Source organism: Diabrotica virgifera, chromosome 1 (genome assembly GCF_917563875.1).
Source record: "Diabrotica virgifera virgifera chromosome 1, PGI_DIABVI_V3a".
In the NCBI taxonomy this organism is placed as follows: Eukaryota; Metazoa; Arthropoda; class Insecta; order Coleoptera; family Chrysomelidae; genus Diabrotica; species Diabrotica virgifera.
In genome coordinates, this window is record NC_065443.1 from 307,389,164 (window position 1) to 307,413,779 (window position 24,616).

General features: G+C 31.5%; 2 protein-coding genes across 3 annotated transcripts in view; both read right to left on the reverse strand.

The window, feature by feature from the left end:
* LOC126886043 (cytochrome b5 reductase 4) overlaps positions 1 to 3,343 on the reverse strand; it is a gene marked incomplete at its 5' end in the record, with an annotated part of 44,004 nt that extends 40,661 nt beyond the window's left edge. The window contains one exon of the mRNA XM_050652885.1: positions 3,179 to 3,343. Coding sequence (XP_050508842.1) covers positions 3,179 to 3,343 — 165 coding nt within the window. The remainder of the gene's footprint in view (positions 1 to 3,178) is intronic.
* LOC126886036 ((11Z)-hexadec-11-enoyl-CoA conjugase-like) overlaps positions 1 to 24,616 on the reverse strand; it is a 522,212-nt gene that overhangs the window by 153,278 nt on the left and 344,318 nt on the right. The gene's annotated exons all lie outside the window — the stretch shown is intronic.

The following is a 24,616-nucleotide window of genomic DNA, read 5'->3' on the forward strand; positions in this document are numbered from 1 at the left end:
GTATGTCTGCTAATCACCATAATCTTTTCTCAGAAGGCTTTGAACACAATAATGAAGGGCTCCAATAGGTACTAATAAACATTACAATAAAATATAATCTTTATTATAATACAAATTACACCGTAATCTTTTCCAGGATATACGAAATCCTTCGATTAGAGGTAGGTAGATCAAACCCACGGGGTAAACCGTATACTATAATATAATGATGCCAAACTATTGTTATAAACGGTTTAAACATGCTTATTAATAACTTTTACTTATTTGCCTTGACACTTCGCATTTCTCCAATAGAATAGCTTTCACTACTTTTTATAAAAGTTGTCACGATGAAGACATCAACGGTAGGTAAGTTAGTCAGATTGACCTTTTGAAAAACCCTCGTCCGTCATATTATGCGTTTTAAAGTCTTTACAAAGTAGCACTCAACTTTATCAATTTAAGTTTAAAACTAAGCTGATTGGGGAACTACTTATTACAATATATAAGATGAACATAAATAATACCTAGAAATTTTCGATTAAAGACGATTAAAATGTAATATACCCGTGATACCTACCCTAATCGCGTTGTTTCCGACTAGCTAGCCCGGTTGACCGACCGTGGCCCGTGACGTCGAACCAATAGAAGGACGTTCAAGAGCCTCCTAAGATATTTGAATTTTATAGCATTTTCAAAGCGTCGTAATTAGCGTACGGGTTAAAAATATTTGTTTTTTTCGCATGCAAGCGTTTTAAGATCATGTTACCTTATGTTTTTTAATATCATTTTAATAATTAAAAATTTATGCAAGTTCCCTATTATGGATAACCAACATGATTTTCAGTTATTTCAATTATGATAACTCTTTTATTATTCACTTTACGAAAAAAAGTTATTCTTCATAAAATGTTATGCATGGTCTAAAACCTAAAATACAAGCATATTATTATATCAAATTTTATCAATTTTATAGGAGGTATGTCAAAAAATATGAATTTCGCTCAAGAGTAAATAAATTAACATTTATTTTTCACAATATCGAAAATTATGGTTATAAAAAGTTGTTTAGAATTAAAATCTTTGTTCCAATATGTAATTACATCCTTCTAATTGAAATATTCTGAACTATAAAGCTACTTTACTCTTGATCGAAATTCATCTTTTTGACATACCTCGTATAAAATTTGATATAAGATGGTTGTATTTTACATATAAGATGGTTGTAAAGAATAATTTTTTTTCGTAAAATTATCCACAATATTTAAGAAAAATTTTAATTTTTTTCAATTACAAGAGTGTAATTACATATTAGAATATAGTTCTTAATTCCAAACAACTTTTCATGATAACAATTTTCAATATTCTGAAAAATAAAGCTAGTTCACTCTTGAGCGAAATTCATAGCTTTCGACGTACCTCGTATAATATTCATAAAATTTGATATTTGATAGTTGAATCTTAGGTTTTAGACCATGCAGAGATTTTTATGAAGAATAACTTTTTTTCGTAAAATTAATAATAAAAAAGTTTTCCATATGGTTCTAACTTACAGGGACATACTGTATATATTCTTTTACTCTTAGTAAACTCTTAGAGTTTCTTAAACCATACTATATTTAATATAATTTAGTATTTTTTGGGTTTAGGTTCGATGAATAATGTTAAAACTTGAATTATATTTTATTTGTTCATTTATATAATACACTTTGGCCAAAATTAACCGCCCACCTTAAAAATAAAAATGATCATTTTTGATGTCCCGAATTTCCTAAATCTGTGGTCCGATTTAAGTGATTTTTTAACAGGTTATAGCCTTATTCTATAGCAATATCGCTGTAATAATATTGTTGCTAAACAATTAAATTTTCATTGTATACCGGTTGTACGAATCAAACTGTGTTTTTTTCTCAAATTTCGCATCACCCTGTTTAATATTCTAGCAATTGTACAATACTGAAATTAAAACCTAACTATAGCGTCATGTTTTCTCAACATTCTGTTTTTTGATTCACTCGCTTATGTTGGATAATAAAAAAGTTAGGTACTTTAACAACTAGCCATGTTTTTCATCCTTTACTTTAAGTCAAACGTTTCTGCATGAAAAATGATGACAGTTTACTTTATAAACGTAAGTCCGCAAATGCTTCGTTTCCAAGATAGGGGGTGTTGAAATTTTTCTTACAAACTGACGATTTATTTATTGCTTTGAAACCCGTTGAGATATATGCAAAGGAAATTTGGTGGGTTTTAAGACGTAGTTATTGCACATTGTTTGACATCCAATTAAGAATTTAATATTCACCATTGGCGCGCATCCGGGAAATGTGACGGCTCATAAAACCCGTATGCGCACCAATGGTGAATATTAAATTCCTTATTGTATATCAAAAAATGTGGAATAACTACCTCTTAAAACATGCCAAATTTTACTTTTATATCTCAACCGGTTTTAAAGCAATAAATATATAGTCAGTTTGCAAAAAAAATTTCAACACCCTATATATCGGAAACGAAGAATTTGCAGATGTTTGTTTGTAAAGCAAACTGTCATTATTTTTCATGCAGAATTACCCCTTAAAGTTTGCCATACTTATTTAAAAACACTCTGTTTTGATGAAAAACATGGCTAGTTGTTAAAGTACCTAACTTTTTTATTATTCAACATAAGCGAATGAATAAAAAAACAGAATGTTGAGAAAACGTGAAGTTCTAGTTGGGTTTTAATTTCAGTATTTTACAATTGCTAGAATATTCCACAGGGTGATGCGAAATTTGAGCAAAAAACACAGTTTGATTCGTACACCCGGTATACAATGAAAGTTTACCTGTTTAACAACAATATTATTACAGCGATATTGTTAAAGAATAAGGCTATAACTTATTAAAAAAATCACTTAAATGGGACAACAGGTTTAGGAAATTGCAGACATCAAAAATGATCAATTTTTAAGGTCGGCTGTTAATTTTGGTCCAGAGTGTATAATATGGATATTTTCATTTCATTAGTTATTACACACGAACAACCTAACTAATCGAAGTTTGCTTTTCTCCAAAACTTCAACAAAGATATGATCATCTCCGCAAGCTGCCCGAGGCACCACCCTTGATAATTAAATAGTTTTGACAGGCCTGTTAGCCAGACACGCACGCCACAACGCCCGTGAACCCTTTTAATACAGAAAGTCAGTCTACTTACCGAGAGATAACCGGCTTTGGCTCCCAGACCGGTGAGGTCCTTTCCGGAGGCCCCGAGGCGGATCCAGTCCATGAGGGAATGTCCAGGTTGAAGGGAGCATTTGTTACGGGGATTGCCTGGAACAAAGTGGAAAAACGAGAGATTAACGATGGCAGTCGCCGATAAAAAGGTAATTTAGTTTTAAGAGAGAGAAATCGGCACGACGATCCTTTGGGGAGGATTTAAGGGAATCAAAGGAGAGACGAGTGGTTGTCTACGGGTTATTTATCTCACACAAGAGAGTAATGTCTTCTTAAGCTAACTATTCTAAATATTTAAGGTTTAACGATCAATACGGTTATGGGGTTAGTGTTAGAAGTTTTTAGATTCGTTAGAAAGATTTTATTTTATAAAATACAAATAACATATTGTTGTCATGCTGTATCTACTGATTAATATTATGATTTTTAGAGTTTTTACATTAAAATATACAGGTAATCAGCAAAATTTCCAAGTCATCTCCTATAACCCGTACCACTCACTGTATCTCACTGTATAAGCATTTTATATCAGAATCGCCGTATAATTATCTTGTAGATCGATACTAAAAACTAAACAATTTTTTTTTTGAAAAAGATAAAGGCAGTTTTTGTTTTCATTTGATTCAGAGTTGGACCACCATCTCCATATAGCTATTTTAGCATCTATGCATCCTCAGTGAAGCTATGCAGTCACAATTCTAAAACAAAATCAACAAACCCTGCCTATTTAAGGGAAAACATCGCGATGCAATGAATCCACCTGTTGAGATGCAAAGCAGCGACATCTCTCGTAATACAAGGAAGACGAAAATCCCCAGATGCAAAGGTTACTACTTTTATACAATTAAAATAATTGAAATAAAAATAATTTACAATAATTTAAATCCAAGACTTTTCGTTAAGAAACTGCTTTCTGGCTGAATCTCGTATCTCCGGCTTTTACAATATATAAGCACAAGAGACGACCAATATAGAAGAAAGCAAATTAAGGACACTTAGGCCACATATTTACCTTCTTTTCGTCTAGGAAAAGGACCGAAAGACAGTTTCAGGTACTCAAATGTGAGTAAAGATGAAAAAGATAAAGGCAGTTTTTGTTTTCATTTGATTCAGAGTTGGACCACCATCTCCGTATAGCTATTTCAGCATCCATGCATCCTCAGTGAAGCTATGAATTTTTTTTTGGTTTACCTACTTGTGCAGAACGCTCCACCAGGAGTTTACTTTGTGGATGTCTCTTGTTCTCCACATAAGATGTCAACCAAAATTCTAGGTGGTTGATTATAAAGAATATGTATAAGACAGCTTTTGTTGATTTTTGGAGTAAACGTAGTTAACGAAACTCGATTTTTTTGTGCAGTAAAGATAACCGGCTTTGGCTCCCAGACCGGTGAGGTCCTTTCCGGAGGCCCCGAGGCGGATCCAGTCCAAGAGGGAATATCCAGGTTGAAGGGAGCATTTGTTACGGGGATTGCCTGGAACAAAGTGGAAAAACGAGAGATTAACGATGGCAGTCGCCGATAAAAAGGTAATTTAGTTTTAAGAGAGAGAAATCGGCACGACGATCCTTTGGGGAGGATTTAAGGGAATCAAAGGAGAGACGAGTGGTTGTCTACGGGTTATTTATCTCACACAAGAGAGTAATGTCTTCTTAAGCTAACTATTCTAAATATTTAAGGTTTAACGATCAATACGGTTATGGGGTTAGTGTTAGAAGTTTTTAGATTCGTTAGAATTGTTAGAAGATTTTATTTTATAAAATACATTGTTAGAAGATTTTATTTTATAAAATACAAATAACATATTGTTGTCATGCTGTATCTACTGATTAATATTATGATTTTTAGAGTTTTTACATTAAAATATACAGGTAATCAGCAAAATTTCCAAGTCATCTCCTATAACCCGTACCACTCACTGTATCTCACTGTATAAGCATTTTATATCAGAATCGCCGTATAATTATCTTGTAGATCGATACTAAAAACTAAACAATTTTTTTTTTTGAAAAAGATAAAGGCAGTTTTTGTTTTCATTTCATTCAGAGTTGGACCACCATCTCCATATAGCTATTTTAGCATCTATGCATCCTCAGTGAAGCTATGCAATCACAAAATCAACAAATCCTGCCTATTTAAGGGAAAACATCGCGATGCAATGAATCCACCTGTTGAGACGCAAAACAGCGACATCTCTCGTAATACAAGGAAGACGAAAATCCCCAGATGCAAAGGTTACTACTTTTATACAATTAAAATAATTGAAATAAAAATAATTTACAATAATTTAAATCCAAGACTTTTCGTTAAGAAACTGCTTTCTGGCTGCATCTCGTATCTCCGGCTTTTACAATATATAAGCACAAGAGACGACGAATATAGAAGAAAGCAAATTAAGGACACTTAGGCCACGTATTTATCTTCTTTTCGTCTAGGAAAAGGACCGAAAGACAATTTCAGGTACTCAAATGTGAGTAAAGATGAAAAAGATAAAGGCAGTTTTTGTTTTCATTTGATTCAGAGTTGGACCACCATCTCCATATAGCTATTTCAGCATCCATGCATCCTCAGTGAAGCTATGCATTTTTTTTTGGTTTACCTACTTGTGCAGAACGCTCCACCAGGAGTTTACTTTGTGGATGTCTCTTGTTCTCCACATAAGATGTCAACCAAAATTCTAGGTGGTTGATTATAAAGAATGTGTATAAGACAGGTTTTGTTGATTTTTGGAGTAAACGTAGTTAACGAAACTCGATTTTTTTGTGCAGTAAAGATAACCGGCTTTGGCTCCCAGACCGGTGAGGTCCTTTCCGGAGGCCCCGAGGCGGATCCAGTCCATGAGGGAATGTCCAGGTTGAAGGGAGCATTTGTTACGGGGATTGCCTGGAACAAAGTGGAAAAACGAGAGATTAACGATGGCAGTCGCCGATAAAAAGGTAATTTAGTTTTAAGAGAGAGAAATCGGTACGACTATCCTTTGGGGAGGACTTAAGCGAATCAAAGGAGAGACGAGTGGTTGTCTACGAGTTATTTATCTCACACACGAGAGTAATCTCTTCTTAAGCTAACTTTTCTGAATGTTTAAGGTTACCAGGTAAATGATGTTATAGTATTATCACAAGAAGTGTTTAATAATGGTTGTTTAATAAGTTTACTGTAGAGCCCACTTTATAAAATACAAATACCGTCTTGTTGTCACCATATTACAACTACCAATTTTAATACGAATACAGTCAAATCTACCTAATTTTCTGGTTTAGACCAGATTCTGCGTTATCTAGTTTAGATTTTTTACACTACAGTATACAATCACCAAAATTTCCAATTCTTTGTCAAATGTTGCCATATTTACCATTTCTCTGATATGATTAGCCATTTTGGTTTCAATTACTACAAGACCAGAGTTATAATGTCAACAGGAGAAACAGAATGCATAGAATTAAAAGGAGGAAGTAGTTTTGCCATATTTTGTGCTTTGATGGCACTTATGACTTCTTCTCGTAATATTGTGGTCCAGTATCTTCTGCAGTTTCCAATGATGGTTCTTCTCTTTCATTATTAAATTGTTGAATTTAATTAGCCAGGTGACATAATCTCTCCTTCTTTCACATCCTTGTTTTAATAGTACCTATCCTTGTTACTTTATTTCTAGAACCTATCATACTTTTTTATACAAATTTTCTATTTCTTTGCGTCTGCGTCTGACTGGAGAGCCATCTCTTTTTTGCCTCTCAATTTTTTCTAATATTTCTTCTGAATTTGTTCAGGTCTTTTACTTTATGTTTTCTTCATTCTTCAACAAGTTCAAGAATTTCCACTGTCATCCACGATTCTCTCTTTTCTCCAAGTGGTTTGAGGGTTTCTTTTTAAACTAACACAAAGGCATGTTAAATTTTTCCACAATGACGGTCAATAGTTACAGTTTTCGTACTACCTTCTTTGATTTTTCTTAAGTTCTCGTTTATTTTAAATTCGTTTCCGCATATTATATGTTGTCTTGATAAGCCGTCTGATATTCACGATTTTCTTGGAGTTTTACAGTCTTTAGTTTCACTCTCACATTTTCCTGATTCAGGTCATTGTACTGTGTAAAATCCCAGTATGTCAATCTTCATTTAATCTGCCATACTCTTAATTTCTTTCATGAACAACTATCATTATCTACTATCTAACTACTTCATTTCCTACTTTATCAGTGTTCGTTTGTTGAAGTATTACAAAATTTTCTTAAAAATAATAAGACAGGTAATCAAAAATATTTAAATTCAGTTCTTACTTCTCCAACACCAAAATGTTAAGATGGAAAGAAATTTCTGATCTCTATTTTACAGAAAGCGCATAAGATAGAGCTAAAACTAATTTTTAAAGTAACAGTCAAAGATGCGTCTCTAGCTTCAATGTAATTTCATAAAAAAGTAAGGCGACCTGTACCTGTCTTATCAACTTAACTTCTACCTTTTTGAATGTAATTAATTTAATAAGGTTCCCCTAATCTGGATGTCTGGCAAATAAATTAGTCCTCAAGTAATAAGCAGAATTCACAAGACTTTATAATTTTGCGAAAGCACTGATTTTTTGCCTTCTGGAGGTGCCACGATTTTTTAAGCTAAAATAGAGATAAATGGGAATTTTAATGAGGCTTGTTACTTCGAGATTATTGTAACTTGTTTATAGCTGTTAAATTTATTATTAGTTCAGGAAAATAAGGTATTTTCATGACACTACTGAAACCTATAGCAAACGATAGTTCTTTTGAGTAGTATGGACCTAGATAACAAGAACCTATATGATTTCTGCAGTCGATGTTTTGGACTCATTAGTTTGGAGGTGGAGGTAAAAGGCAACTCAAGTTTCAAGGAATATCTGAAAGAAATGAAAGCCTTTCACCTCGCTTAATGTGAAGACTGAATAGGGAACTTGCACATTTTTTTTATTAGATAATAATGTTCAGTTTTGTTTAAAAATGAAATTTCCAAAATTTCACGCTTCAAAAACTCGTAATAACTTAGAAATACATATTTAAAGTCTTCTGCGGTATAAAATAGTTCAAACGGCCCGTGACGTCACATAGTTTTGCATTAGTTTTGATTATGGTTATATTTCGCTGTGTCTAGGTACACGCTAACGTGTACGCAAATAAAAAAGTTAGGTAGACGCGAATTAAACTTCATCAAGCCAGTGACGTCATTATTTAGCTTGCGCAGTGACTATACATTTTGGTACATGCTATTTTGATATGTTTAGTGTTTGTTTGATAGAAAAATATTTGTTAAGGAAAGGGAAGCAGAACTATTCAGATGTTTTAAACTTAATTGTAATAAATCAATGTATATATATATATATATATATATATATATATATATATATATATATATATATATATATATAAAGTATATATTTAGGTTAGCAAAATAATTATATGTATTTAGTTGACATGACATGTAGGTACAAAATATTGTTAAAATAATTTTTATACATAAGTGAATTATTATAATCAACTATTCTAAATGCAAAATAAGCCACAATTTAACTAAAAAAATTATTTTATTAACGTTTCGACGTCCAAATCGGATGTCATTGTCAAAATACAAAAATTAGTCCGATTAAATAAAGTATTAGAAAAAATTTTTTACTAAGCAACAACATTTTTGTTTAATTTAATAATATTTTGTATTTTGACAACGACATCCGGTTTAGACGTCGAAACGTTAATAAAATCAATTTTTTAGTTAAATTGTGGCTTAGTTCTCATTTAAAATAGTTGATTACAAAAATGCCACAAGGATAATAGCTTCAGAACAAGTTAATGATTATTGTGAAAGCTTTAGGTCTTCCTTTTATTTTAATCTTGGACGGTAATACTATTTCATTTATAACTAAAAAAATATATATTAATTTATAGTCTCTTATCCTTTTCGTACTGTTTTAAAATGTTCTTAAACTCGTTAAAAGAACTAAATAATTGTCCACACTCCATAGTTAATTTAAAAACAAACACTAAACAAATAAAAAATAAGAAATCACTGACACTCTAACTTTTTTATTTGCGTACACGTTAGCGTATACCTAGACACAACCTTACATTTAGGTATATTCTTCTTCTCCTTCTTTAGTTTATTGGCCTCCACCTACTTGGGTATTTGGCCAGCTCATCGTCGTGGAATAAGTCAAAAATATTTATATTCTAATGACATTTATCGTATGTCATTGTAATAATATATACCAGTTTGTTAAAATTGGAGTTTTATACTGTTTTTGAAGGAAAGGAACGAAGGTTTACTATTGAAAATAAAACCATTTTGTAAAAGTACAAATTTTCTATGAATAGTTCAAACGATCAAAAACACTTGTAACGTCACATAAATGTATTTTCTACTGACGTTTATAACGTCTAATATAAAATTCTGTTTACTTTATTGGAAAAATGTAAATGTACAACCCAGTGACGTCACGACGCGTTTTGGACCACCTGTTTTAATTTGAATTTTTAATCGTCTTTAGGGGCCTAACGAAAGACAAAAAAAACTTTTTTATCTTTGATACGTGTTTTAAATTATGTTTTGTTGTGATTTATAACATTTTTTTCGAATTTAAAAAATTTATGCAAGTTCCCTATTATAACTAAGGTCCGGATTATAAGCATTTTGCTTTTTTTTTGCTTATAATTAGGATTTCTAGTAAAAATGCTAATTTTAAAGATATGTTGCTTATCTTTGTTTATTTTACTTCTTATTATAAACTATAGTTAAATTTCATGTATTACTTCCTGTCTTGAGCAAACTTCTATAAGTATACAGAGCTATAAAACAATAATAATTCAATAAACCATAAGAATTTTAATCTCTTAGGCTTAGGAGACAAACGGGAAAACCCATCGTCATACCTATCTATGTAATAAACTAATATTTATGTGCAGACAGCCCAAATTTATTATATTGTTTTAAAATACTTTTAGATAGTATCGGTACATTTTTCTAAAAAATCCGCACCAATCACATCTGCAGATGTTAAAACAACTTGTTCTAAGTATAAATAATAAATATGTCTACAGATAGAAGACATAGATTTTTACAAGAAAATTTTGAAAAATATATTATTGTTAATTGTTTTATGCTAATGGCCATATGGGTTTTTTTTCTTGAACCTTGCTTATTTCATAAAAACTTTGCTTATTTTTGCGACATTTTTTGCTTATATAAGTGCTTATTTTGACCTTTCTGTCATAATTATAAAACGGACTTTAATTATAACCTATCGACCTACTTACCTTGTGGAAGTCATATGTTACCCCATGGCCTTATACATAGGGATTGTATCCATCTTTGGATTCCCTAATTTATTTAACTATGTAAGACATTTAGTCAACTTTAAAAGGATTTTAACATTTGTATTTTTGGGTAGCTCAGCATGTTAAGCTTAACTTGTTTTTAGAGAGCGCAAACGTTCTGTTGTGGTATTTGTGTCCCTTTTAAGGATTTTTTAAATAAATATACCCTTTACTAAGAGAAATTGTTCATTAAATTTACTTGTAATTAATGGTATAGAGCCAGCCACAGGAAATTCTTCCTTGTGGATTTTTAAAATATTTGACCGATCGCTTTGAAATTTTGACCATATTTTAAACACCACAAGACTTAAGATCCTGTGTAATACGAAAATTCTCAGTTCATTTTTAAAAAAGCTCTGACTTATTTTCAATTTTCTAATGATCAAACAAATGAAACAAATGAGAATACAAACATTTCAAAATGTTATGCCGCGTCCGCATTGGTAAATTCTTCGTACGTATTGAACTAATGGTTGGTGGCAAAAATTTGCGTCGCAAATTTTTACCAGTGAGGATGCGGTGCTCAAATCTTTTGATCTTCTGCTCGAAAACCGACAACCTATGGAGCGTATGCGTTGTGTGCGTCGAAAATTCTTGCGTCCGATTTATACGACGAACACGTCCTCACTAATAATACACTTATTTCCGCACAATTTACTTCGAGCATGCAAATAGTTGCTGCGAATAATACAATTAATCATTAATAGAAACACAAATTTGTTTTAAATGCTTCACTTTTTGTTGATAGACAAAAGAAGCGAAAATTAACCGTTTTTATTAGAACTTCATTTAATAAATAACTAAGTCCAAAAAATCGACTGGAGTAAAGATAGGTTTTTGTAATAGACGTCCTTACTTAGTGCTCAAAACAATAATTGTCGTTTGCCTGACCGGGTCAGTGTCACAAGAAAAATCTTATTTCTTAGGACTAAACTAATCGCATGAAAAAAAAAAGGAAAATTTTGCAAAAATAAACTACTTAAAAAACCCCAGCATCCGGCTCTTTCTTTCTTGTAAAAGTACAGATAATCTTTTCGGGCAAAGGATAATCTAATTAACTCTACAAATAGCCCAATAAATGACCGTTTTGGAGTGTAATTTCCAGGGGCAACTCCGAATTGCATGAAAATTTGGATTTAGGTTCTACTTACCCTCCACTTCAAAGTTGAATTTGTGCCGTTGGTTGCTTTCACTTGGGGGGTGACATTTACCCCTTCTCGGGGGGTGAAAAACGCGTGTTTAAAATGAGGCCGGAAATGGATAAATTGACTTATTTTAAGCACCTTTTGTTCTATAAAATTTTTCACGTAAGTCAATACTTTTCGAGTTATTCGCGATTTAAAATGTTGATTTTTCGACAAAAAACTACGTTTTCAGACCGTTTTTCCCAAATAACTGAAAAAGTAAATATTTTATCGAAAAAAATATTTTTAACAAAAGTGTAGCCTATAAAAAAACGAAAAAATGATGTATGTTCTCCCGAAGAAAGAAGCGTTTTTCGGGAAAACCTTATTAACATTTTTAAAATATCGAAAAAAAGCTTATTATTTGTTTTTTACAAAAGTTTACAGCATCAAAAATAAACGAGTTACACTGAAAAAAAAAAGTTGGCACCTTTTTTTTTGGTAAAAAATCGTGAAAACCTCCCTCTATTTAGCACCCTAAATCCCTTATCGTTTGGCTTTACCATCTATTTTAACTGTATGTGTATTGTTTATATGATCTGTAAGTTTGATTGGTTTGAAGTGGTTATTTTTGAAAACATTTGGTTTTATAGTAAAAAAAAAATTCTAAAAATTTTTGAAAAATTTCATTTTTTCAAAATAACTTAAAAAGTATTAGTGATAAGAAAAATCTTAAAGAGTAAAAAATTGTAGGTTTTGCTATTGTAAATACGCTAGTTTATTTTGTTTCTCCGTAAGAAAAAAATTGGTTAATATATGGCTGTTCAAAATTTGCATACACTCATGATTAGTGACCCGTTCAAGCTTTCTCAATATTATAGCCCTTTCAAAAATAAACACTATACACCTGTGAGACTGACAGATCATATAAAAAGTAGATAGGTAAGTAAATTGTTTGTAAAGCGGTAGCGATTAATTTTATTTGGGGAGCTAAACACGGCGAGACTTTCATGATTTTTTACAAAAAAAGAGGGCCAACTTTATTTTGAGCGTAATTCGCTTATTTTTAATGCTAAAACTTTTGTTAACAATTAAAACAAAGCTTTTTATGAACACTTTAAAAAAGTTTAAATGGGTTTTTCCCGAAAAGTGCTTAATTTTTCGGTCATTTTACCTTGAAATATTCGATTTGGAATTAGACGAATAAGAACGTATTTTTCATGAGCTACAACTTTGTTTTTATTTGATTTATAGACTTTACTGATACACCATTTTTTGGGTTTTTTATAAGCTACACTTTTGCTAAGAATATTTTTTTCGATAAAATATTTACTTTTTGAGTTATTTGCGAAAAACCGTCTGAAAACGTAGTTTTTTTGTCGAAAAATCAACATTTTCAATGGCAAATAACTCGAAAAGTATTGACTTACGTAAAAAACTCTATAGAGCCAAAGTTGCTTGAAGTTAGTCAATTTATGTATTTCCGGTCTTATCTTGAACATATGCTTTTTCACCCCCGAGAAGGGGTGACTGTCACCCCTTAAGTAAAAGCAACCAACGGCACAATTTCAACTTTGAAGTGGAGGGTAAGTAGAACCTAAATCCAAATTTTTATCTATTTTTATTTTTATTAGTTGCCCCTGAAAATTACACGGTATCGCCGAATTTCCCGTTCATTTACTGGGCTAAAAATCAGCAGTGTTCCCACAAAAATGCGAAGTATTTTCTTAGCAGCTTCCTGCTGACTTCTGCTGTATAGATAGTATTTATTACTGTTTCTTTTTCACTTTACAAGGTTTCTAATTAAATTCCTAAATAAATTTTTGCTCTTATGAAAAGCAAAATCTAACGAAATAAAAGTTATAGTAAAAGAATTTGTAATACAGGGTATCACAAAAAATAGTCTTAAATTATACAACCATTTTTGAGATGAGTTGTCGATTTGGATGAAATGAGTCGATTTTGCGTAACATAAAGAACGTTCACAAATATAATGCCTTCATTATCCCAACAGCCTCTTAAAAATAATGGTAAAGTAATTAAAATATTCCCCCTTATAAATCTTCATTTGTTGAAAATTTATAAGTTATAAGACCGATGCCTAGTTGTAAAAGTTATCTGTACAGATTTCTTACTGTTTACTTAATATTCCACTTGTGAAGCCAATCTTGACGCAAAATAAGATAATTCTGGCGTTTTCCTGTTGCTTTTAACACTTTAACTGCCATATGTACCATATATGGACACAGGCAATTTTAGTTCTCTGCCATGTGTACCGGGTGTCCCAATAAGAATGGCGCTCGGCCATATCTCAGGAACCGTTTATAGTACAGCTTTGGGAAAAAAAAATTTATAAGAAAAGTTGCCTCGAGAAAAGCCTGGAAATTATTTTCATAATTGTAAGTCCACCGCTAGAGGGCGTAATTGAATATCAAAAATTAAAAAATCGAAATTTTACAAAATTTGCCTAATGAAAGTGCACTGGAAATCCGATTATCGTATTCTTTATAAAATTCTGCGCATATTTGTTTCACAAGTTTAAGTCTACCTGTGCAAATAAGAGGCGGGGGTGAGTGGGAACCTTGTTATGGAAAAATCGCTGTAAGTCCGGTTCTGCTTAATCGATTTTTGCAAACTTGGTCTTGTTGAAAACAGCTCTTTTTCGTCAATGGAAAAGTTATAATTTGAAAACAGCCTATTACGTAATATGCCGGCTAGGAGGCGCTATTTATTTTCTTTTTAAACATCTAGTTTTCTTTGGAAAATATTAAATACAAGTATGTATTTTTTTTCCTGTATTACAAAATTAGACCAAATTAGCAACAGAATACCGAAAATCGCATGTCTATACTTTTTTTCTATCTCGAGATATCTTATGAGACGTGTAAATTTTAAACATAACTGTTGCTGTCACATAAGTGGAAATATAAAGAAGCAAGCAGTGTCCTATGGAAAAAAAAACAAAGAAACATTTTCCAGATGTCACCGTATATAATAAATCAAAACAAAATATGAAAAATTCTACTACTGGGGTGACGTCTTTGGGGATATTTCATTGCATATATTCTAGCCGCAACAGTTGCATTTCTTATGCATTCAAAGAATGTGGCTATCATGTCAAATGCTTCTTAGTTTGTAAGAATCATCGTGAATTTCACTCTGTACAAATTTTATATAAAATTTAATAGAAACAAACCGCAGCAAATCATCAATGCACAAATTTTTATGTTTTACTGATTTGACACATAATTTGAAACATGATCACTTCTTGAAGTTAATACTTCTAATAGTTCTATTTTTTTCATAGCACACTACTTGTTTCCACTTTGACTTCCTTAACTTAGTTTACCGGTGACAATAACAGTTATGTATTTATCTTAGTTGGGAATAGGATAATTGATATTAAAATATAATGAAATAAAAATTAAAAATTTGTGTAGAAAATCTGACGTTTTTACATTTTCTACGATTCATAGAGAGAAAAGCAAATGTGCGGAGGCAACAATTCATAAAAATTTACATATTAACGCTATTTTTTTGGTATTATTTTAAGTATTAAAATTAGCGTAATATTTAAATAAAAATAAAATTAAACTGTTTAAAATATATTTATTTCGTTAAAATCATAATAATAGAATTATAACTTCTTATTCGCGTACAAAGTACACACACTCTTTTTTTATATATATATATTTTATAGTGTTATTTGTCTTACTGTTGTTTTGATTCATTATATACGGTGACATCTGGACAATGTTCCTTTGTTTTTTTTTCATAGCACACTAGGTGCTTCTATATATTTACACTTGTATCACAGCAACAGTTATGTTTAAAATTTACACGTTTCTTAACATATCTCGAGATAGAAAAAAGGTATCGACATGCGGTTTTCGGTATTCTGTTGCTAATTTGGTCTAATTTTGTAATACAGGAAAAAAATACATACTTGTATTTAATATTTTCCAAAGAAAACAAGATTTCTAAAAAAAAAAAAATAGCGCCTTCTAGCCGGCATATTACGTAATATGCTGTTGCCAAATTATAACTATTACATTGACTAAAAACAGCTGTTTTCAACAAGACCAAGTTTGTAAAAATCGATTAAGCAGAACCGGACTCACAGCAATTTTTTCATAACAAGGTTCCCACTCACCCCCACCTCTTATTTGCACAGGTAGACTTAAACTTGTAAATAAAATATGCACATAATTGTATGAAGAATACTATAATTGGATTTCCAGTGCCCTTTCATTAGGCAAATTTTGTAAAATTTCGATTTTTTAATTTTTGATATTCAATTACGCCCTCTAGCGGTGGACTTACAATTATGAAAATAATTTCCTGGCTTTTCTCGGGGCAACTTTTGTTAAAATTTTTTTTCCCAAAGCTGTAGTATAAACGGTTCCTGAGATATGACCGTGAGCCATTCTTATTGGGACACCCGGTAAATATATTGGACACAGGTTTTATCATCGTTTCAGCCATGTATCCGTGGTTGGTATACATTTACCGTGTATTTAAATGGGAATATTATTGAGTCTGGCGTAGAACTATAACGTTTAAAAATATCCTGGGATTTTTTTAATTTTTAAAGGTATAAGGGATAATAAAATGAAAATTAACTATACATTAACTTTTTTTTATTTTTATGACAGTACAGCATATTATAATAAAAAGTAAATAATGTAGTATCCTTTTACCAGAAAATTAGGTACTGAGAGTCAATTTTATTGTACCTACATGATTTAGTTATTTTTTTGTGAAAACATGGTTGGCAAAGAAACACTCTAAGCACATAAAAGGGCTGTCTTCACATCCATTGCATACCCGTGTTATTCATTTTTTGTTTTTTATAGCATAATTTCGACCATGGAGTTCAGAGTTTTTTTTGTAACAAATCGTGCATCTGCCTCTTTTGTTCAAAGCATTTTGAGTAAGTTCATGTTTGGCTTGAACTTGTACAGGAAGAAGTAGATTACTACTTTGAAGAAGTTGCATTCACACATTTTCTTTGAATTTTGTAACTGACATTTTGCTTTGGTTGATGTTATTGAAAATAATTAGAGTATTCACCAGTGAAGTACCAGTAATCATCTCAAATGGCACTTTTCTGTACCATTTGACAGACTTTCGTAAGCAGTTTGAGTAAGCTGTCTTTTGATCTGACATGTTCACAAATGTTTTTGCGTTATTGTACTCGACATTGGATGCAGATTTTCTTTTAGGACCTTCCCTAAGATAACGGACTACTTGACCTTAAGTGTCCATCTATGGTACTCATGGCCTGCAACTAGACATTAGGAACAATTTCACAATCGCAGGCCGCGTGCACCAAATGAGGATACAGCAATTTTTACGAAAATACCCAAAAAACAAATCTGATTTTATGATTTTTGCTAAAAACAAACACAAATAGAGTAATTAACATGAAAAAAATATTTTGGCCCAGAAGACCCGGTACAAAATTTACTCTGAATTTACCTGGCAGTTAAAGTGTTAACGAATCTTCGTCCTATATATTCTGGCAATATCATCAACGAAGGGTATATGTTGGGATATATTCCTTTTCTTCCTTTTTATATGCAATTCTGCTTGTTAATTGGTGGATTGGTACCTCTATGGAAGGTTGTCTGTCCATCTTTTGCGCGGTCGGCCGATACTTCTTCTACCAGTTGGTGATTTACCTCTTGCTATTTTGACCACACGTGTCTCCTCCATTCTGCTTATGTGGTTATCCCATTATTTTTTCCTATTTAATGCCAATTCGTTAATGTACTCTACGTAACATTTTCTTCTGTCTTCACTCTTTTTTCGATTTCTTAGCGTATTTCCTGTAATTCTTCTCAGTACCTACTCTAATTTCTGTCGTTTCTACACAGTACTTTTTGTGTTGTGGGGATATTAGCATCCAAAAAATAAGAGTTAATCCATATCGATTTAATTTTTAAAAGTCTTAAGCAAATATTATTTACAGGCATTGTTTGGATTTCGTAAGTCGGTGACATTGGTTTTGTAAGCTAGGCCACGCATTTTGAAAACACCGAAGTCAGCAATTATACTCGTATTAGTAATTCACGGTCACATTCAAGTATGGTCAATCATAACAAACAATTGCGATTTATTTATAGATACGTAGAAAGTAAAGAAAGAGATTAATTATTATTCAGAAACCGACGTGGTTAGAGTATAGACGTTGTTCCCTTACACCAACTAGATACTGTCATACATAGTGACTTAAATAAATATATTCCGGTAATTAGTGTTTCAACTTAATCAACTCCATCATCGGGGGTTGCAACCCCCGTACCACCATAGGTGTATCGCATATTTTTGATGCACATTTCATTATTGGTCTTACACTGGCTTTATAAATTCTTGACTTTATCTCAGTGTTAATACGTCGGTTTTGCCATATAGTGTTATTAAGGCAGCCTGTTAGTCTATTTGCTTTTTGTACTTGTTTGTACTATTTCTCACTTCTTTGTTCAGGTCTCCGTAGCTGGACAGTGTAGTGCCAAGTTATTTGATTTACATTACTTGTTCAATATTGATGCCATATATTTCTATTTGACATCTGATTGGATCTTTAGTGATTATTATTGTTTTAGTTTTCTGAGATTTTTAGTCTTCTTCCTCTTCTTTTAATAAGACTATGTCCTGTTTCTTCTGTTACAGTCTCTGCTGCGATCCGGAGCTCTAGCTCTCGTACTATCGTTTTTTGGGTCTTAATACGAGTCGCTTGGTGTTGGGCTTCTGTGTTGGTTCGTCCACACTATTATAGCCAGGGAGGTAGTGTCAAATTTGACCGGAGCATTTTAGCATGGCTGTTTTCTTTTTATATAGGTAGGTGTTCCAAAGCTTATTAACAAATGATGTGTCAGCTGGCCCAAAACCGGGGATTTTAGACAAGAAAAGGTAAAATGTGAAAGTTGATGAACAAACGCTACAACTTAAATGTCAAATATTTATATACGTTACTCAGAACATTTAATAGACTTGCTTACTTGGCTCCTACCTTTCACTCAGGAGATCCGGGTTCAAATCCTGGCGCGGAAAATTCCTTTTGTTTTTTAAATTGACATTTTATTTTGAAAAATAGTTATTTTTATAATACCATGGCATGTCCACTTGGCCAACTAACATTTTTTGCAACGTACATGATGTAGCTGACGCTTTTTTATTACAATCTAAAATTCATAAATTATTGATTTATACTTTTTAATCTTTGCCACACTAGTCCAAGAATATTTTTTTATTATTAACTAGCTGACCCGGCAAACTTCGTACCGCCTTAAAACTAAATAATGTTTGAAAGTTTAATACCTAAAAATTACCAGAAAGCCAAAAAATACTAAAAAATATTGCGTACCTATACTTTATTCTACCAAATGCATAGTTTACGATTCCATAAGGGACATAGGTACAGACAAACATTCATTTTTATGTATTATAGAGAATAGGGAAATATTTAGATTGCTATTAAAAAATGGGGGTTGGTGAGAGAAAAGTGAAAATTTAGGGTTGTATCTTTCGGTTCTACAACATATAAAATTAAGAAAAAACAGTTTGTCCAAAAAAATAACAAATAATGTCTCCCTTTCCACTTAGATTGTTGGTCTTACCAACTCAGGAACCTTCAGAAGTTCATGTACAACAAATTTGCTTATTAAGATCAATCATAATATTATGACCAAAAATGCATAGTTTGCGATTCTATAAAAGACAAACAGATTTTTTATATTGTCTCGTATAAATAATAAAAACGTGGTATTATAAAAATAATTATTTTTCAAAATAAAATGACAATTTAAAAAACAAAAAGAACTTTCCGCGTCAGGATTTGAACCTGGATCTCTTAAGTGAAAGGTAGGAGCCAAGTAAGCAAAGCTATCAAATGTATTGAATAACGTATCTAAATATTTGACATTTAAGTTGTAGCGTTTGTCCATCAACTTTCATATTTTACCTTTTCTTGTCTAAAATCCCCGGTTTTGGGCTAGCCGACACATCATTTGTTAATAAGCTTTGGAACACCTACCTAAATAAAAAGAAACCAGCCATGCTAAAATGCTCCGGCCAAATTTGACACTACCTCCAGGGCTATTATGAATAACAATTTTTATTTTTTCTTATTTTTGTAGAGAATATTTGAATTTATTTTTCAATATTATAATTATTTATCAGTTTTTGGGACACTCCGTATATACGAGTAGACAAATATTTCAGTAAGTTAAACTATTCATTTTTATCTATTTTCAAGAAAAGACCTTAAAGTTTTTTGTTTTATAATTGCGTACCTACTCGTATTATTTGAAAAGACACATTCGCCAGCAAACTCTCTTAGTAAACAAACACTTTCAACTCCGAAAAGTGTGTAGAAAAAATATAGTCCTCGCGAGTGACTTCTTTATCTCAGCAATAGCCGTACGAAGACATAGCAGGCCTGCTCAAGGTTGTTCACCGAGAATTGACAAGGTACTCTGGGCTAATTAGCAAAAGTCATGGAAAAGTTATTTACCAGCAATTTTATTGCTGGAATCGAATTATAAGATCCTATATATTAATAATATAGGTATGCAAAGTCCTCAGATAGTGTGCTACTTTTTTTATAAACAAAATGGCGCCGACAAATCGTATTTTTTTCAATTATTGCTCTATAACTCCAAAGATTTTAACATTACAACAAAAACACCCAAATTAAAATTCACCGCAATTAAATTCTGCATAGAGATATGTTTTTCACGATTTGCTCCGACGAAAATTTTCCTCGGAAAATGCGGGTTTTCCTAACAAAAACTCTAATTTTCAAATAAAGTTTTAGGTAAGTAATTATTAATCAATAATTAAATAACTTAGTGACATCAAAGCTTTTTTGGTATAGATTGTAATTCCAGAAGCCGGTGAGAATTAAACGAATATTTTAGCAACAATTCAATTGTTAATTAACAAATTACGATCGCATTAATAAACAAAATAATCATGATACATTGATCAAACTTATAAAGATTATAAAGATGAGATGCTTATTTAATATTTTATCGACAAAATATAAATTTTTCTTTTTTTTTGCATAATCTTTAAATTTTGAAAAAAAAATAGTTATAATACGCTGGTCTAATGAGTAAAGTACAAAGAAAGGTTATTTACCAGCAATTTTATTGCTGGAATCGAATTATAAGATCCTATATATTATTAATATAGGTATGCAAAGTCCGCATATAGTGTGCTACTTTTTTTATAAACAAAATGGCGCCGACAAATCTTATTTTTTTCAATTATTGCTCTATAAATCCGAAGATTTTAACTTTACACCAAAAACACTCAAATAAAAATTCACCCCAATTTAATTCTGCATAGAGACATGTTTTTCCCGATTTGCTCGGACGAAAATTTTCCTCGGAAAATGTGGGTTTTCCCAACAAAATCTCGAATTTTTAAATAAATTTTTTGGGCCAGTAATTATTTATCAATAATTATATAGCTTGGTGAAATAAAGGCTTTCTTGTTATAGATTATAAATTCAGAAGCCGGTGAAAATGAAATGAATATTTTAGCAACAATTCAATTGTTAATTAACAATTTACAGTCGCAATAACAATCAAAATAATCATGAGACATTGATCAAACTTAGAAAGATTATAAAGGTGTGATGCCTATTAAATATTTTGTCGACAAAATATAAATTTTTCATTTTTTTGCATAATCTTTAAATGTTTAAAAAAAATTTTATAAACAAATTAACATTTCTCAGAAATTGTTCATTATATTCTAATTTAAAAAAATACTTAAAATGCGTATTTCATAAGTCTTGAAAATGAATGCTTTAAAAAATTTTCCAACCATTTGCAAAAAAGTTATGAAACAGCAAAGTAAATATACGAAAGCTCCGTTGTTTATAATTAGTTTTAATTGTTTCAAAGCTTAAAAGTGAGTCTATGGTACAACCTAATTACTCACAAAGAATGTCAAAAATTACTGCAATGGTTATATTTTAATCAAAGATTAAAAACACTTTTTTTGTAATTTTTAGCGCAAACGTAGGCCTGATACAGAGTCGGAGCTAAAATGTTCACTCGAAGCGACTGACACGCAGCATGCATTATTTATTAAAAGTGTACATCACGCGGCCGGTCGTCGCTCCGAGTGAAAATGTTAGCTACAGTACTGTGTTACTCTACTTTCGCGCGTGTAAATTACAAAAAAATATATTTATAATCTTTAATTAAAATACAACTATTAAACTGATAATCGATATTTTTTTGTAAATAATTAGCTTGTACTTTAAACTCACTTCTACGCTTTGAAAGAATTAAAAAAAGTATAAACACAGTAGTATTCGTATGATTACTTTGCTGTTTCATAACTTTTTTACAAATGGTTGCAAAAAAGTTTTAAAGCATTCATTTTAAAGATATTTAAAATGCCCATTTTAGCTATTTTTTTTTTAAATTATAATATAATAAAAACTTTCTGAGAAACGTTAATTTGTTTATAACTATTTTTTTTTTAAACATTTAAAGATTATGAAAAAAAATAAAAAATTCATATGTTGTCGACAAAATATTAAATAGGCATCTCATCTTTATAAGATTTCAAAGCTTGATCAGTGTATCATAATTATTTTGGTTATTATTGCGACCGTAAATTATTAATTTACAATTGAATTGTTGCTAAAATATTCGTTTAATTTTCATCAGCTTCTGGAACTATAATCTAAACCAAAAAGGCCTTTAAGTCACCAAATTATTTAATTATTGGTAGATAATTACTTATCTAAAACTTTATTTGAAAATTAAAGATTTTGTTGGGAAAACCCGCATTTTCCGAGGAAAATTTTCGTCGAAGCAGATCGGAAAAAACGCGTCTCTATGCAGAATTTAATCACGGTGAATTTTTATTTGGGTGTTTTTGTTGTAAAGCTAAAATCTTCGGAGTTATAGAGCAATAATTGAAAAAAACACGATTTTCGTGCGCCATTTTGTTTATAAAAAAAGTAGCACACTATCTGAGGACTTTGCATACCTATATTATTAATATATAGGATCTTATAATTCGATTCCAGCAATAAAATTGCTGGTAAATAACTTTTCCCAAAAATGGCCTATTCTCCGTATAATCAGCCCAGACTAAGGTAGGAAATCTTTCTATTACAAGTTACTTTAAGGTCCGTTTTCTTTACTGTTATTTTTTTATTTTAAATTCACGCTATGGTAAAAACAGTCCACTTATAATGCTCGCTGAGTTAGTAGTCTCCTACAAGAAATATTTATGTGCCTTCGCACATTTCGCCATACGTTCAGGGTCCATCCGATCTACGTGGTCTCTCCACGTGCGTCGTCGTGCTCTTGTCCATCTTACTACGTCTTGAACGCCTAGCTCTCTCAGTATGCCTTCGTTTCGTATTCTATCTCTGTGTGAGTGTGATACCTCTTATTGATCTTAGGGAATTCATCTCTGATATTCTCATTATTTGTTTGGTATTTGCTGTATTGGCCTTTGTCTCAGCTGCGTATGTCACTACGGGTCTAACACATGTCTTATAAATGCGGACTTTGCTTTCGGTGCTCATATATTTTATTCCGCCAGATTATATCCCTCAGGAAACCAGGTATTCTCGTTGCTTTCGTTGCCTGCTGTTTTGTTTATCGCTAGATATTTCCATACCCAAGTATCTACAATCCATTACCTGTTCGACTATATGGTCGTCCACTACTAATTTACATCTAATTGGGTTCTTGGATAGAGATGTATTAGTGTTTACTGTAATTGACTGTTGGGATATCAGCTGTATAACTTAGTTCCAGGTGTGAATACAAAGCCAAAATGCATAGCTAACAGCAAATCTACTCAGATGTAAATTGGAGCTGTATGTACAGATAACAAAACAAGTGATGGAATTTAAATATTTAGGTACACTGTCTAGAACCCAAAGAGCCGCAGGATACCTGCGGCTGAAGTGAAACAATATAAAGAAATCAGAAAACGACACAATAAATGGAGATGGATGGATGTAAACATTAGTTGACAATGACATTGTTATCATTAATATAGAGATGGCTATTTCGTTCAGTTTTTGAATGTTCTTGGATAACCGTTACTTGTATAATCGCTTAAATTATTAACTCAGTTAATTAATATATGTTTTGACTAACTATGTATTCAGTGATTACAATAATTTATATAACATACAATAAAAACTAATAATCGAGAAAAGAGAAAAAGTGATGAAGTGATTTTAATAATATATTGTTACTATAGAACGCTTAAATAAATTATGAACATCTTTAACAACAACATATTTGGATCATAAAATATACGCTGGTGTATTATGTGCTTGAATCTTCCATAAAGAATAAACAATAAATAACTTTTTATTAATTTCACGTCTTAAATCAATTATTTATCAAATATAAATATTATTTGATAAACAGCTCAAAATATTCCTTAAGCCGTGTCAAAGATTTAGTAGCCTTATTTCTTACTTTCTTGTCATCACACTATGTTCAACTTAGTGCATTGTATGCAAAGATAGCGAATGTTCGATTTAGAAAATATTACCACGACATCACTTCCGTAACGAGGGGCACTACATAACTAATTTGGGACATTTCATGTGCTTTTCAGGCAACACTAACAAAAGTATCAATGGTGTTGGCTTTTGGGTTTCAAAATCTCTTTCTCCTTATATACTGGGATATCAAGCTATCAGTGATCGTATAATTTCCTTAAAACTAAATGGATCTCCCTCTATCGTCCATTTGATTCAGGTATATGCGCCTACCTCAACTGCTGATGATGATACAACTGAATCTTTTTTCAACGAACTGGAATCATATCTGCAAAATATCCCAAATAAAGAAATCGCTATCATCATGGGTGATTTAAACTCAAAAATCGGTGTTACTATGGATGACGAACATATACGAAATATTGTGGGTAGATATGGAATAGGTGAACGTAATTCAAGG